At 32.2% G+C, this 13,160-nt stretch overlaps 2 protein-coding genes across 2 annotated transcripts; both read left to right on the top strand.

The window, feature by feature from the left end:
- The first annotated feature begins 5,620 nt into the window (after nt 1–5,620).
- Nucleotides 5,621–7,262, top strand: LOC122596539 (basic peroxidase-like). The gene is made up of 4 exons (XM_043769137.1): nt 5,621–5,897; nt 6,006–6,185; nt 6,329–6,497; nt 6,721–7,262. The coding sequence occupies exons 1-4, from the start codon at nt 5,667–5,669 to the stop codon at nt 7,113–7,115; spliced, it is 975 nt and encodes a 324-aa protein (XP_043625072.1). The 5' UTR covers nt 5,621–5,666; the 3' UTR covers nt 7,116–7,262.
- A 3,468-nt stretch (nt 7,263–10,730) lies between these two features.
- Nucleotides 10,731–12,241, top strand: LOC122596577 (basic peroxidase-like). The gene is made up of 4 exons (XM_043769186.1): nt 10,731–11,044; nt 11,152–11,331; nt 11,467–11,635; nt 11,823–12,241. The coding sequence occupies exons 1-4, from the start codon at nt 10,817–10,819 to the stop codon at nt 12,209–12,211; spliced, it is 966 nt and encodes a 321-aa protein (XP_043625121.1). The 5' UTR covers nt 10,731–10,816; the 3' UTR covers nt 12,212–12,241.
- The last annotated feature ends 919 nt before the right edge of the window (nt 12,242–13,160 follow it).

The following is a 13,160-nucleotide window of genomic DNA, read 5'->3' as shown; positions in this document are numbered from 1 at the left end:
GGAAATTTTTTAAAGGATAAGGACTTAAAGTATTAATTATTAAAATAAAAGTTTACTGTATAAATTAATTCATTAAGGACAAATTTAATATTTTATAAAAACTATTTCCATAATGAGTGTTTATTAAGGGTAATTAGTAATTTTATGTGTAACTATTCTAAAAATAAAAATAGGATGCGTGATAATTTTTATAAATGAGTATCGATATGATTCATAAGGAACCTAATATATATGTACTATATGTAAATATTAGAATTAGGTTAAGACTAAGCTAGTCAAAAGTCAAAATACCATTTCCTTAAACGATTTATTTGGGCACAACGACATTTTTTTATTATCATATATTTAACTTCATTTTTAGAGAAACTATTTTTAAAATAGTAAATTTATGTAATTAAATAAATTAAATACAGGTGACAATAAGAATAATCAAATAAAAACGTAGTCAATGAAGTAATTTTATAAAATTATTTGTCAAAAAGCAAAAAGCAAATAATAGTGTACTCATTCTATTCCACTATAAGTATGTTTTTAGAATTTCCAAAGTTTAATTTTTTCAACTTTAATTTCACCTTAGATAATATTATTATGTGTTAGATTATACTCGATGAAAGCTATATGAATCAATTATATTTTAAAAGTGTTTTTATTACTATAATTTTCATAAAGTTTTATATAAAAGAAAAGGTAATGGGGGAACTCACCCCGTATGAGCCATATGATGTCGGTAAAATATCTCTATCCTAATCCCCACATGATTTGGGCACCCCGAAGGATTGAACCCGCATATTTAAACTTCACATATGAGTCTAGGCTTCATTGATAATGGGTATCTTAAAAGAATTATTTTTTTTTGTCCCCAACGGGGATCGAACGTGAGACCTTAAGGTGACTAAGTGCTTGCCTTACCACTAGGCAAATTCCTTGTTGGTTCATAAAGTTTTATATAACACAGAAAATATATTTAAGTTTATTAAAAGTCAAAGTTTAATAATAAAGACTTTGAATATTTAAAATAGGACACTTCCAATGAGACGGAGAAAGTAAATTTTTCTAAAGCTAAGAACCAAAAAGAGCTAAAATCAAAATCTGTGATGATATCAAACTTTTATAGATAAAGCTTATTTGGTGTCTTCATATTTTTTCTCAAATATTGTTGTTTTTCATTGATTTAATTATTGATGTCATAAACACTTGTTTTTTAAAAAAAGTATTTTATTTTTATTTGTATTGTTTATGGTGTTATTTTTTTTTCCAAAAATTAATTTTATTCTCTTTTCAAAACTCTATTAATTCATACATGATGTTTTAGTTTTCCCTCATCTAAACTATTTTGTTATAAAAGACTTTTTAGATTATGTGCGTATTATACAAATCTTTTACATATGAATACAACAATATTGCTTCTAAAAACATTTCATTAATCAGTTTGGTTTTAATTAACACATACATATAACATTGATATATATAATTGTTCGCAAAATTTTTATTATGTAACACGAGTGTTTAGCCCAATTGCACATTTAATATCCCTTATGTCTTTCAGCCAAATATTGGTTACGGGTTCAAAACCTTTGAAATACGTATTGGGAAGTCCTTACGACATAGGGGGTTTCTGGTTTCCTCGATCTAGAACGGTAATGATACTTCCACTGCCAATCATGCCCTCGAATTGACTGTGCTGGTAACGTGGTCGATCTCTACCGAACGATAAAGAAACATGCCATTAAATGCAATCATCACTGCTGTTAGAAAAACCCAAGATAACTAGTAAAGTAAAAGAAAGAAAAAGAAAAATGAAGGAAAGAGGATATACCCTCGTACCAACACGTGTGCTTTACTATTCAATAAATAAGGTTCGCACACAGTAAGTGTCGGTAGGCACGGCCCCAAGCAAATAAAACCATTAGTTAGTAGTAGTTAAAAGATTTGATGGCTACGGTTATTAAAAAGATTTGATGGCTCCCAATTGTTTTAATTAGCTGCCACATATTTATTCAATAAGCAGATAACGAGGGCGGATATTTCAGTACCAGCTTCTATATTAAAATTGAAAATGAATATACGAAGAGTTGAAGTAGTAATTATATAATTGATGAGCTTAGATATATAATTAATTATATCGTTAATAAGATAGTTAATTATTGGGATTTTTTTTAAAAGACTAGCTAGCTAAGAGAACTCATGATATATTTACTCTTGAGCACCCATAATAGATATATCTCAGTTTTACTCTTATAATAACTTACAATAAAATAGTAAAACTTGAGATTACGGCTTTTTAAGAAGGTCAAAAGCATATATGAAAGATTGAAAGCTAGTCAACAGCATTTTCTTACATGAGTGGAAAATAAAATGAAAAATCAATCAGTTTACTGACTCAATTTGACGCATGCATCATTATAATAATTCATATACCGACTGAATCTATTAAATTAGTATTTGTTAAGATAAAAAACAAATTAGTTAAGTATCACTTCAATTATGAAATGATACATATGCACATGTACTTGACTAGTATATATAGTAGTATGGTTAGAAATCACAATCATAATTAAACTAATTGCAATAAATGAGATGAACGTACATTATATAAGCTAATCCGGGCCAAAAGTAAAGTAAAAGAATAGTCACAATAATATAAGGCTTTCTCCCAATAGTATTCTCATGAGTTGCTCACTTGCTCGTCCGTTTGTCTCATCACTTTCTTGTGTCACAAAATAAATATTTCAATTTTTTTCTAAACAAATTGGATTGAAGGATGAGTGCTTAAAGCTCATCCTTTACTACTTGTCAGTTAATTTAAACCGCGCGACGAATTAAACCGATGCATGAAAATGTCCTGATGGTGTCAATGACGTTGCTTATAATTAAGCTATATGAGAACCGACGATCGAGTAGTAGCTAGCGTAGGGAGCAAACACCTATTGATATGATCGAATTCATTATTTATTTAATAATGCATGGCTGCTGCTAATATATATGTATTGTATTTGTAACACATGCATGCTTTGTTATAACAGACAGATAGGCCGGTTATATTTAATAAGATTGTTGATTACTTGCAAGAAAAAGTTGATGTTGACCAAAATTTATATGTTTTAGATAATATAAAACAAGTATTAAAATAAAATAGATAAAATAATATGTTTTTTTTTTATTGAAAATTACTGTGCATCATGAAAATTATCATGCATCATGTGTATGATAATTTATCATGATCTAATGGTCAATATCTTGTCTTATTTGTTTTATTTTAATACTTGTTTTACAATAATCAACCCCTATATATAATATATAATATATACATATATAGGGTAAACACTCTGGTGAGAACAGTCTTAAAATAAGAACGGTGAGAACACTTAAAAAACATCATTTTGATGCATTAAAAGTCCATAAAACTAACATAGTGCAGAACTAATTATCATCATTTAAGTGTTTAACAACACATTGATCCGTCAAAATCGAAAAAATCACGTTTTTTAGTGGATGCATCATTTTGAAGAATATGCATCCAAGATGGATGCACAAAACAAAAAACATGATTTTCTTGATTTTGACAGACCAATGTGTTGCTATACACTTAAATAATGATAATTAGTTATGCACTATGTTAGTTTTATGGACTTTTAATGCATCAAAATGATGTTTTTTAAGTGTTCTCATCGTTCTTATTTTAAGACTGTTTTTATTTGATTGTTCACCTACAGATATATATATATATATATAGAAAGAGAGAGAGAGATAGAGAAAGAGAGAGAGAGAGAGAGAGAGAAAGTTTCCTTATTTTAAGAACTATTTTTTTTAAGAACCATGAAAACTTTTAAAATATGTATTTATTCACATGTTTTTTTTTTGTTCATTCACATGTGAAATAATATAAAGATGTATGTTGTAGAAGAAACTTTTTTAAGAAACCTTCAAAATAGCCTTTTGTGAACTAGTGAATGAATTTGATCACGCTTTTCTTCTACAACATATGTTTTTATGATGTTTCATATGTGAATGAACAAAAAAAACATATGATCCATTATGAAACTTAAGAGTTCTTACGGTTGTTAAAAAAATGGGTTCTCAAAATAAGGGTCTCATATATATATATATATAGGGACGATCAAATAAGAACAATCTTAAAATAAAAACACGGTGAGAACACTTAAAAGTACATTTTGATGCATTAAAAGCCCATAAAACTAATATAGTGCATAACTGATTATCGTTATTTAAGTGTTTAACAACACATTGATCCGTCAAAATCGAAAAAATCACGTTTTTTTGTTGGATGTATCATTTTGATGAATATGCATCCAAGATGGATGCACAAAACAAAAAACATGATTTTTTCAATTTTGACGGATCAATATGTTGTTAAAGTGTTAAACACTTAAATAATGATAATTAGTTATGCATTATGTTAGTTGTATGGACTTTTAATGCATCAAAATGATGTTTTTAAGTGTTCTCACCGGAGTGTTACTCTATATATATATATAGGTGCAAGTTATTTTAGGACTACTTATTTTAGGACATGTGTATTTTGTAACTTACACACCACCATGATTATCTGCAACCACCACCATGATCATTTCCGACCATCACCATGATTTTTTGGCCATCGCGTCGCCGGAAAGTGTTAGTGTTTTTACAAAAAAGTCTTGTATATCATAGTAGATGATGGTGGTGTGTAAGTTATAAAAAACACATATCCTAATTTTTGTGGTAATTAGATCGATAGCTAGATTAAATTTGCAGTAGGTTGTTCTACTTCGATTGTGCATAGCCGGCTAAAACTTTAAGCATTCATATTAACTTGCATGGGCACTAATTAAGGCCTCTCTTAAAGCTCATTCCTAAATCTCTTTCTCACATTTTTCTCACTGCCAGATCAGTTTTTTTCTTTTTTCAAGAACTACCCCTCACACTAAGGAACCTCTTCCTCAACAAAAAAACATAAAAAAAAGCTCCACCTCTCTCTCTTTTCCAGACCGACACTTGTCGTCCAACTTGTTCTTAAATAAGAAAGGGGATGTTGTGGACAGAAAGAAAGAAGGTCATAGCAATAGCTTCCTTGAGGAAGAGCACAAGGACAAGCTCGCCGAAGCTCTACTACGAACGGCCTAACTACTATATATCCAACATACGAATCATTATAACATATAGTGTATCTATCTAGGATGGCAATGGTGGGGTGTATGTAAAACATGCTCTTAAGTAAAGTTGGAAGGATTATGTAAAATTCAGGGAAGTTATGTATGTTTATCAAATTTAAAAGTTTAATATGTAACTTCTTTTTAATGCGTGAGTACCTAAGCTTAGGTAAAATGTACAGTACACATCATTTTCCCATAAAATATATATTTAGGTTTGAATATCGAAGATTTATGATTTCCCATCTCCATTATCTCAGTATTTACTTGATCGGAGATTCTCAATCCCCGATTAATTTGATGATTCTCTGGTGAAACCAAGTTTGGGTCGTTATCTTCATTGGATATATGGGGTATTTAATTATGCAAGCCCTAAAATCTATCATTGGATAAAATTGTAATTACTTAAGTGAGTATATATATAATGCATCGTTGGATGAGCGTTTCACTCAAATTAAATTAGTTATTCATACATAGAGCTTTTTCCTCTTAATTATTTTCTAGCTTTTCAATCACATGGGTTATGATAAGTCAATTATTGGAAGTATTTTGGTTCCTATACTTATTTTACTTGTATCAACGAACTACATAATGCCATGCGAAGCTCACTTGTCTACCACGTTCTATGATGACACGTGTCCTAATGCACTTGAGACGATTAGAAGTTCAGTTAGTGCTACGGTGTCAAGTAATCGTCGGATGGCAGCCCTTATCATTCGTCTTCTTTTTCACGACTGTTTTGTTCAGGTTAATTAACTTCGTTTTAATTTTTGCTTCTAGCTAGCTATTTGACATTAATTTAGAATTGAAATGGAACATGCAATTAACTTTTAATTTGGCTAATTAATATCTCAGGGTTGTGACGCATCCCTTTTGCTTGATGGAAGCGCAAGTGAGAAGAACGCAGCCGCAAATAATGGTGTGATCGGCTTTGAAGCTATAGATGATGCTAAAGCTGCAGTCGAGAGCGTATGCCCTGGTGTTGTTTCCTGTGCAGATATCTTGGCTGTTGCGGCTCGTGATGCCTCAGTGCAGGTATCCATTACGAATAGTAACTAACTCTCATAAATTCTAGCTAGCTATAATTATTACACTGCGCGCTAGTTTCTTTTTTTGAACGACAAATTTGGACTCAGCGACATTGCTGTGTTAATATTGTGTATTTCATGTTAATGTAGGTGGGTGGTCCTTCATGGACAGTAAGGCTTGGAAGAAGAGACTCTCTTGCACCAGCAAGCGCGACTCTAGCCAATACCAATCTTCCAAGAGGTACTAATAATCTATCTCAGCTCATTGACAGCTTTGATCGACAGGGTCTCAGCGTAAGAGACATGGTTGCTCTGTCAGGTTAGATACACATTCCCAGTACGTTTTTTCAAATTCAAAGAACTTACATTCATCTATACTCATACATATATAGCAACATGTTAAAAAAAAATAAATAGAAGATTTTACTTAACTAGATTGTTTTATATCAAATTAATTAATTTACATGTAATTTATATGGTACTAGTATTTGTTTTTTTGAATAAAGTTAAATATGTAAATAATTGTTATATATATCCTGCAGGATCTCACACAATCGGGCAAGCACGATGTGTTACGTTTAGGGCGAGGATATACGACAACACCTCAAACATAGACGCTGCTTTCGCTAGCAACCTTAGGAGTAACTGCCCACAGACAGCACCAAATGGAAACAATAACTTGGAACCACTTGATTTGAGGACACCAAATAAATTTGACAACCACTACTTCAAGAATCTAGTCCAAAGTAAAGGTCTTCTAACATCAGACCAAGTACTCTTTAATGGAGACTCAACTGATAGCATCGTAACTGAGTACGTCGACAACCCTTCCTTATTTGATTGTGATTTTGGTGCAGCCATGGTTAGGATGAGCGAAATCGACGTCGTTACTGGTACTAGTGGAACCATAAGGACTCTTTGCAGAAATGCAAATTGATTATAAAGAAAAGGAGATGTTATAAGTGATGGAAAAGTGTATATTAATAGTTGGACGCACGTACGTACATTATGCAAGTATTCTGCATGCATGCATGCATGCTTTGTTTTAATTCTATCACAATCAATAAAATGGTCCTTTTTAAAATGAAATGCATATATATATATGTTTTCCCCAAATCTATTAATAATTCAAATACCGTTGATAGGCCTTATATAATTATCATCTATCACAACCTAAAAGACAAAGAACTCATAAAATAGGAATCCGTTGTCCTATATATCAATTTTAATGAATAATTAGACTAATAGTGCACGGTGGATCGAAGACTATCAATATATAGTAGTGTTTGCTACACGTACAAAAGGGATCGAGTTAATTAACTCATCGAGCAGTATAGGCTATCGATGTCCAATCTTCAATGGAACCATTGATCGCATATGAGCTCTTAATTACCATTGAAAAAACATTTAGGTGAGATGCCCTTGCACAGAAAGGTTAGGATTTGCCTTGATTATTCATGTGATGGCAGGGGTGAGCTCAAATAAAAAAGTTTCATTTAAATATTGTGTGTGATAATGGGTATGTATATAAGAGTAGTTGAATAGCTGGAGATGAATTACAGGTCTTTATCAATTCATATTGATTTACCAGAAAACTAGTTTGATGTCAATTAACAATGATGTGGACCGACGATATCAAAAGTCAAAACAACTTCATCTTAATGCCCTAAAAACCACACCTTATGTACGTGATCCTCTGATGGATTTTTCTCTCTCGATTCGTAGTAGACTTTTTCTTTTCTTTTTTTCTAATAAACAAAAAATGAAATTGTCGCCGATCTTATCTAGCTTACACACGCTGAAAAAAGGCATCCTGAAAGGAACTTTTGTTATTTTCCTTATTGTGATCAGTTGTTAATAACCTAATAAGCAATTAATCCCTTTTGATATATATCTTGCGGCAGGGATAATTATAATTAGTAATTATAATATATTGTGTAATTAATCCCTTTTGATATATATCAGCGCATAATTAGAATAAGACCACCAAAGCTAGGATCACCATTTTTCTAACATAAGTGGAAAGTTAATGAAATCATCAGTGTAATCTTACCGATGCACTTTGACGCATGCGTCATTTGTGACAGTCATTCAGTACGTAGTACATTAATTATGTACACGTGTACGTATGGAAAAAATTTGTACCGAGACTAATCTAATGTTTGACACTTTGACTGTTTGTTAAGATAAAAAGTATCACTTGGATTAAATTACGCCCCCCATATCCCAACCAGCCTTTTTTAGTATCTAGACCACCACCACTTTTTGCAGCGACCCTCGCTGCAAAAAGTGAAAAAAATGCGGGTCCCATGTCTATAATGGTAAATATGGCAAAATAAAAGCCGACCCCCTCTCTAGGTCGCTACAAAAAGTCTGGTCGGGTTACCAAAAAAGTGGTCGGGTTACCAGGCGCCAATTTGCAAAATTGCAATTGTACTTGTACTTGACTACTATATATAATAATATGGTTAGAAATCACAATCAAGCTAAGGCGCATTAAATTATAAGATGAACATAAAAACAATCCTTTTAAAGGCAAAATTCGCATAACAATAGTCAGTATAAGCACACTTCCTGTACATGTTCATTTTTCAATCATGGCTGCTAATAATATTAGCCTAATCAATATATATCTTCTACATGTAAACATCAAACATATATGCATGTTTCTTTAGACACTAGCTATCACGATGTCTTGTCACTTTGCTTTTAAAATTATAGCTATATTTGTAGGTAAATTTTCGATTAAATTTGATACTCCCTCGTTCAGTTTATGTACTAGTTTGACTTTTTGGAATTTTCTTTTTGAACTCTGACCGTAATTTTTTTTTTGTGTAATATAATATAAAATATATGAAAAGATTGAGTTTTAAATATATTTTCTTTGATTTAATATTTATTAAGTATTATATAAAACACAAAAAATATCCATGACCAAATAAGGTGAAGGAAAAAGACTCACTACAACAAATATGTTATATCTTAACACTCATTTCTACTCATTTTTTAAAAATGTTTAAAAAATTATAAATTTGTTCACACTTATAAATGTGTGAAAAAACTCACATTTAAAAGTGAATAAAATTAAAGGATCAAAATTTTTTCACAATTATATATGTAGAAACAAAAAGTTCACATTTTCAAGTGTGTAAAAATATATAATTGTTAACACTTAAAAGTGTGGAAGTAACTTGTGACACCAAATTTCCTCACACAAGAGGAAGTGCGAGAAATTTGAGTGTGACAAATTAGCTCTCATACTTTTAAGTGTGAAAATGTTTGACATTTTTTCACACTTTTAAGTGTGAATTACTTATACATTTATACTTGTGAAAAAAGTATGTCTTTATTAATTTTTTCACACTTTTAAGTGTGAATTTTTTTTAAACAATTTTAATTTGAACAAATTATAGTATTTTTTCACATTTTTTAGAAATGCGAGGAAATAATTGTGAGCAATTAACACTTTTGTTGTAGTGACTCCTAAAGTCAAACCAATACATTCAAAATGGACAGAGGGAGTATAACTTTTAGTTGGTTATGTAATGTATCAGTTTTTATATAAAAATGAAATTAGTAATTTGAGTAATAATCGAAGTATTTCACAATCACTAATACAAATGTTTAAAAATATACGAGAGTAAGTACCCGTGCGTTGCAGCGGTGAGATGGTGGGGTGATAGTTAAATGCCTACGGCCTCCGCCCTCGGATTTAAAAATTCGTCGAAAGTATATCGAATGACATCTCTAATAAAAGAGCAGGAAATTTTAAGAACACCCATACAATTTTTATAATTTATCGACGTATGATTTTTGAGATAAAAGATTTTGAATGAATTGGAGGAATAAATGATTTATGGAGGAGAGAGAAAAAGATGATTGGTTGAGATTTGAGGAGAGAGAAAAGGTATTATGGTTATTTTAGATAAATATAGATTATATGAGAGGGGTATTTTGGAGATGTACTTAAAATCAATATTGAAAATTTCAATTCAATGTTGAAAATTTAGAAGGAATCTGCTCTATAATATAATGTAAAATGGTTGACCTTGACTAAATCATAAACAACCCATTTTGACCGAAGTTATAAGAGAGAGATATAGTTGGCTAATTCACCTGTAATTAATACTATTAGAATAATGTTGAAGCTGAGTATGTTAGATTTTTTGCTAGCGTCTGATTATAGATAATTAGTAGTATAGGCCAGTTAATTATATTAAATAAGGTTGTTGATTATGTGCAAGAAAAAGTTGGATGTAGCTAGACCAAAACCTGTATTATTTTAAATGAAAAAAAAAAGGATTTTGATCGATGACCAATTCTGATATTGATGCGCGTACGTTGATTGTTCTTGCCACGAGCTGATACTTTTCTTTGATCTAGTTATATATATTCAGAAACCTTAATTAATTGGCTGATTGTGATAGTATAAGCATTCTTATGATTCACATTACAATTTGCAAAGGCCAAGTCTTCAATACAACTATTCAATGACATATATATATTGAAGCATATATGTGTGTGTATATATGGCAACATTGGGTGACTCTTTTTACTCAAATTAAGCTAGATATTCAACATAAACAAGAAGCAAATTAAAAAGCTTTTAGCTTTTTTTTTTTTATTATTCAACGTACCATGGGTGATCATAAGTCAATTGGAAATATTTTGGTTCCTATACTAATAATTTTACTTATCTCATTCAACAACATGCCATGCGAAGCTCAGTTGTCTTCCACGTTCTATGACGCAACGTGCCCTAACGCACTTGCGACGATCCAGAGCTCAGTTAGCACTACGGTGTCAAGTAATCGTCGGATGGCAGCCCTTATCATTCGCCTTCTTTTTCACGACTGTTTTGTTCAGGTTCATTTCCTGATTACTTTTTCAAATAAATCCCAATATATCCATGCATTATATATATATATATGGACATGCAGTAGATTTGAATTTGGTTAACATTTTGCATGCAGGGCTGTGACGCGTCCCTTTTGCTTGATGGAGCCGGAAGTGAGAAGAACGCAGTCGCAAATAGAGGTGTGATCGGCTTTGAAGCTATAGATGATGCTAAAGCTGCCGTTGAGAGCGTATGTCCTGGTGTTGTGTCCTGTGCAGATATTTTGGCTGTCGCGGCTCGTGATGCTTCAGTCGAGGTATATATATATATATATATATATCCATTTACGAATAATAACTCTCGTAATTAAGTTCAATCTATATATAAACTATTTCAGTGTTATATATGTATGTATGTATATGTCGTAATTAAATTACTAATATGTATGTAGGTGGGCGGTCCTTCATGGACAGTAAGGCTTGGAAGAAGAGATTCTCCGGCACCAGCAAGCGCGGATCTGGCCAATACTAATCTTCCAAGAGGTGATAATAATCTAGCTCAGCTCATCACCAGCTTTGATCGACAGCGTCTCACCGCAAGAGAAATGGTTGCTCTTTCAGGTAATTAATTAACTAGCCGGGGTTTTGCAGGTACCAATACTGTACATGGGATCGATCAAGGGTTTCCATCCATATATATATATATATATATGACCTCATTTTCTTTTCAAGCATCATGATATTTATTTATAAGTACTCCATCATGCATATAACTTGTTGTTAAAAATTTTTTGTTATCTTGCGGCAGGGTCTCACACAATCGGGCAGGCACGATGTGTTACATTTAGGGCAAGGATATACGACAACACGTCAAACATCGATGCTACTTTCGCTGCCAACCTTAGGAGTAACTGTCCACAAACCGGGGGAGACAGTAACTTGGAGCCACTTGATCTGATCACACCAAATGCATTCGACAACAATTACTTCAGGAACCTAGTCCAAAGTAGAGGGCTTCTAACATCAGACCAAGTACTCTTTAACGGAGACTCGACTGATAGCATCGTAACTGAATACGTCGACAATCCTTCCACATTTGATTCAGATTTTGCTGCGGCCATGGTTAAAATGAGCGAAATTGATGTCCTTACCGGTACTAGTGGGACCGTAAGGAGTCTTTGCACAACAGCCAATTAGTAGTAAAGAAAAGAATTAAGACGATATATATATATATATATATATGTAACTAATTAGTGATAAAAAAAAAAAAAAGTCATATATTTACAACAGTTGGACGTCGAACGTGTACATTATGCAGTCACAAGTATTCTGCATGCATGCTTTGTTTTCTATATATCACAGTCAATAAAATGGTCCTTGTTTTATTGTTATTATAGTAAAATTTGTATTACTTGATTGACGCAGTGATGGTGTACCCACCGTCACCCAGGATAAAGCCTCACCCTAGGTAGGCTAAAAAGATCACCCAGGGTATCACATAGCCTGGAGAAAAGAAGATAAATATGAAAAGATACGATCATATTACTTCCTTAAATAAAGGAGATCGTTACCAAAGATACAAAACGCGTGAGAGACTTATTCTTCACGAAAAAGCAACTATAAAAGGGGGAAAACCCTAATCATTATCATGATGCCTACTACGGTCAAAATCCTAAAACACATACAAGATCCACGGGCAAAACCCTAAGAGATCTAAAACACATCTAAACCGGCGTACAAAAGGTTCTCACACCTTACCAGCAGGGAATCGCCGTCCAACCCATCAAACACCTCCAAATCCTTTAACCTAATCCATTGTACAAACAATTGGCGCCATCCTCGGGACAATCGCTACTCATCACCTTAACCTTCATAAAAAAAAAGGTTCAAATCCGGAAAATTTTACACCAAAAAGGTTAAAATCCAGAAAATTTTTCTCAAAAAAATCACAAAAACGGTCAGATTCCCTAATTTAACGCTCAGATCCAAATAATGTATGCCGGCGAAGATCCTAATAAAGCAAGCATGAAACGAAAAGATCCAGAAGACTCGCATATCCAGTCAAGAGATCTATGTTTTCCAGCTTTGGGAGACAAAAAAGCCAGCAAAGATCCATTAATAATACAAGCACAAATATTCGATATCT

This window comes from Erigeron canadensis, chromosome 4 (genome assembly GCF_010389155.1).
Source record: "Erigeron canadensis isolate Cc75 chromosome 4, C_canadensis_v1, whole genome shotgun sequence".
Taxonomy (NCBI): Eukaryota; Viridiplantae; Streptophyta; class Magnoliopsida; order Asterales; family Asteraceae; genus Erigeron; species Erigeron canadensis.
Note: the sequence above shows the minus strand (reverse complement) of the source record. Positions and strands in the feature narration are given on the sequence as shown.

Coding starts and splice junctions, on each gene's coding strand:
- LOC122596539 (XM_043769137.1), top strand. CDS start 5,667: ATGGGTTATGATAAGTCAATTATTGGAAGTATTTTGGTTCCTATACTT. Junction 6,186..6,328: donor CTCGTGATGCCTCAGTGCAG/GTATCCATTACG, acceptor ATGTTAATGTAG/GTGGGTGGTCCTTCATGGAC. Junction 6,498..6,720: donor AGACATGGTTGCTCTGTCAG/GTTAGATACACA, acceptor TATATCCTGCAG/GATCTCACACAATCGGGCAA.
- LOC122596577 (XM_043769186.1), top strand. CDS start 10,817: ATGGGTGATCATAAGTCAATTGGAAATATTTTGGTTCCTATACTAATA. Junction 11,045..11,151: donor TTCACGACTGTTTTGTTCAG/GTTCATTTCCTG, acceptor TTTTGCATGCAG/GGCTGTGACGCGTCCCTTTT. Junction 11,332..11,466: donor CTCGTGATGCTTCAGTCGAG/GTATATATATAT, acceptor ATATGTATGTAG/GTGGGCGGTCCTTCATGGAC.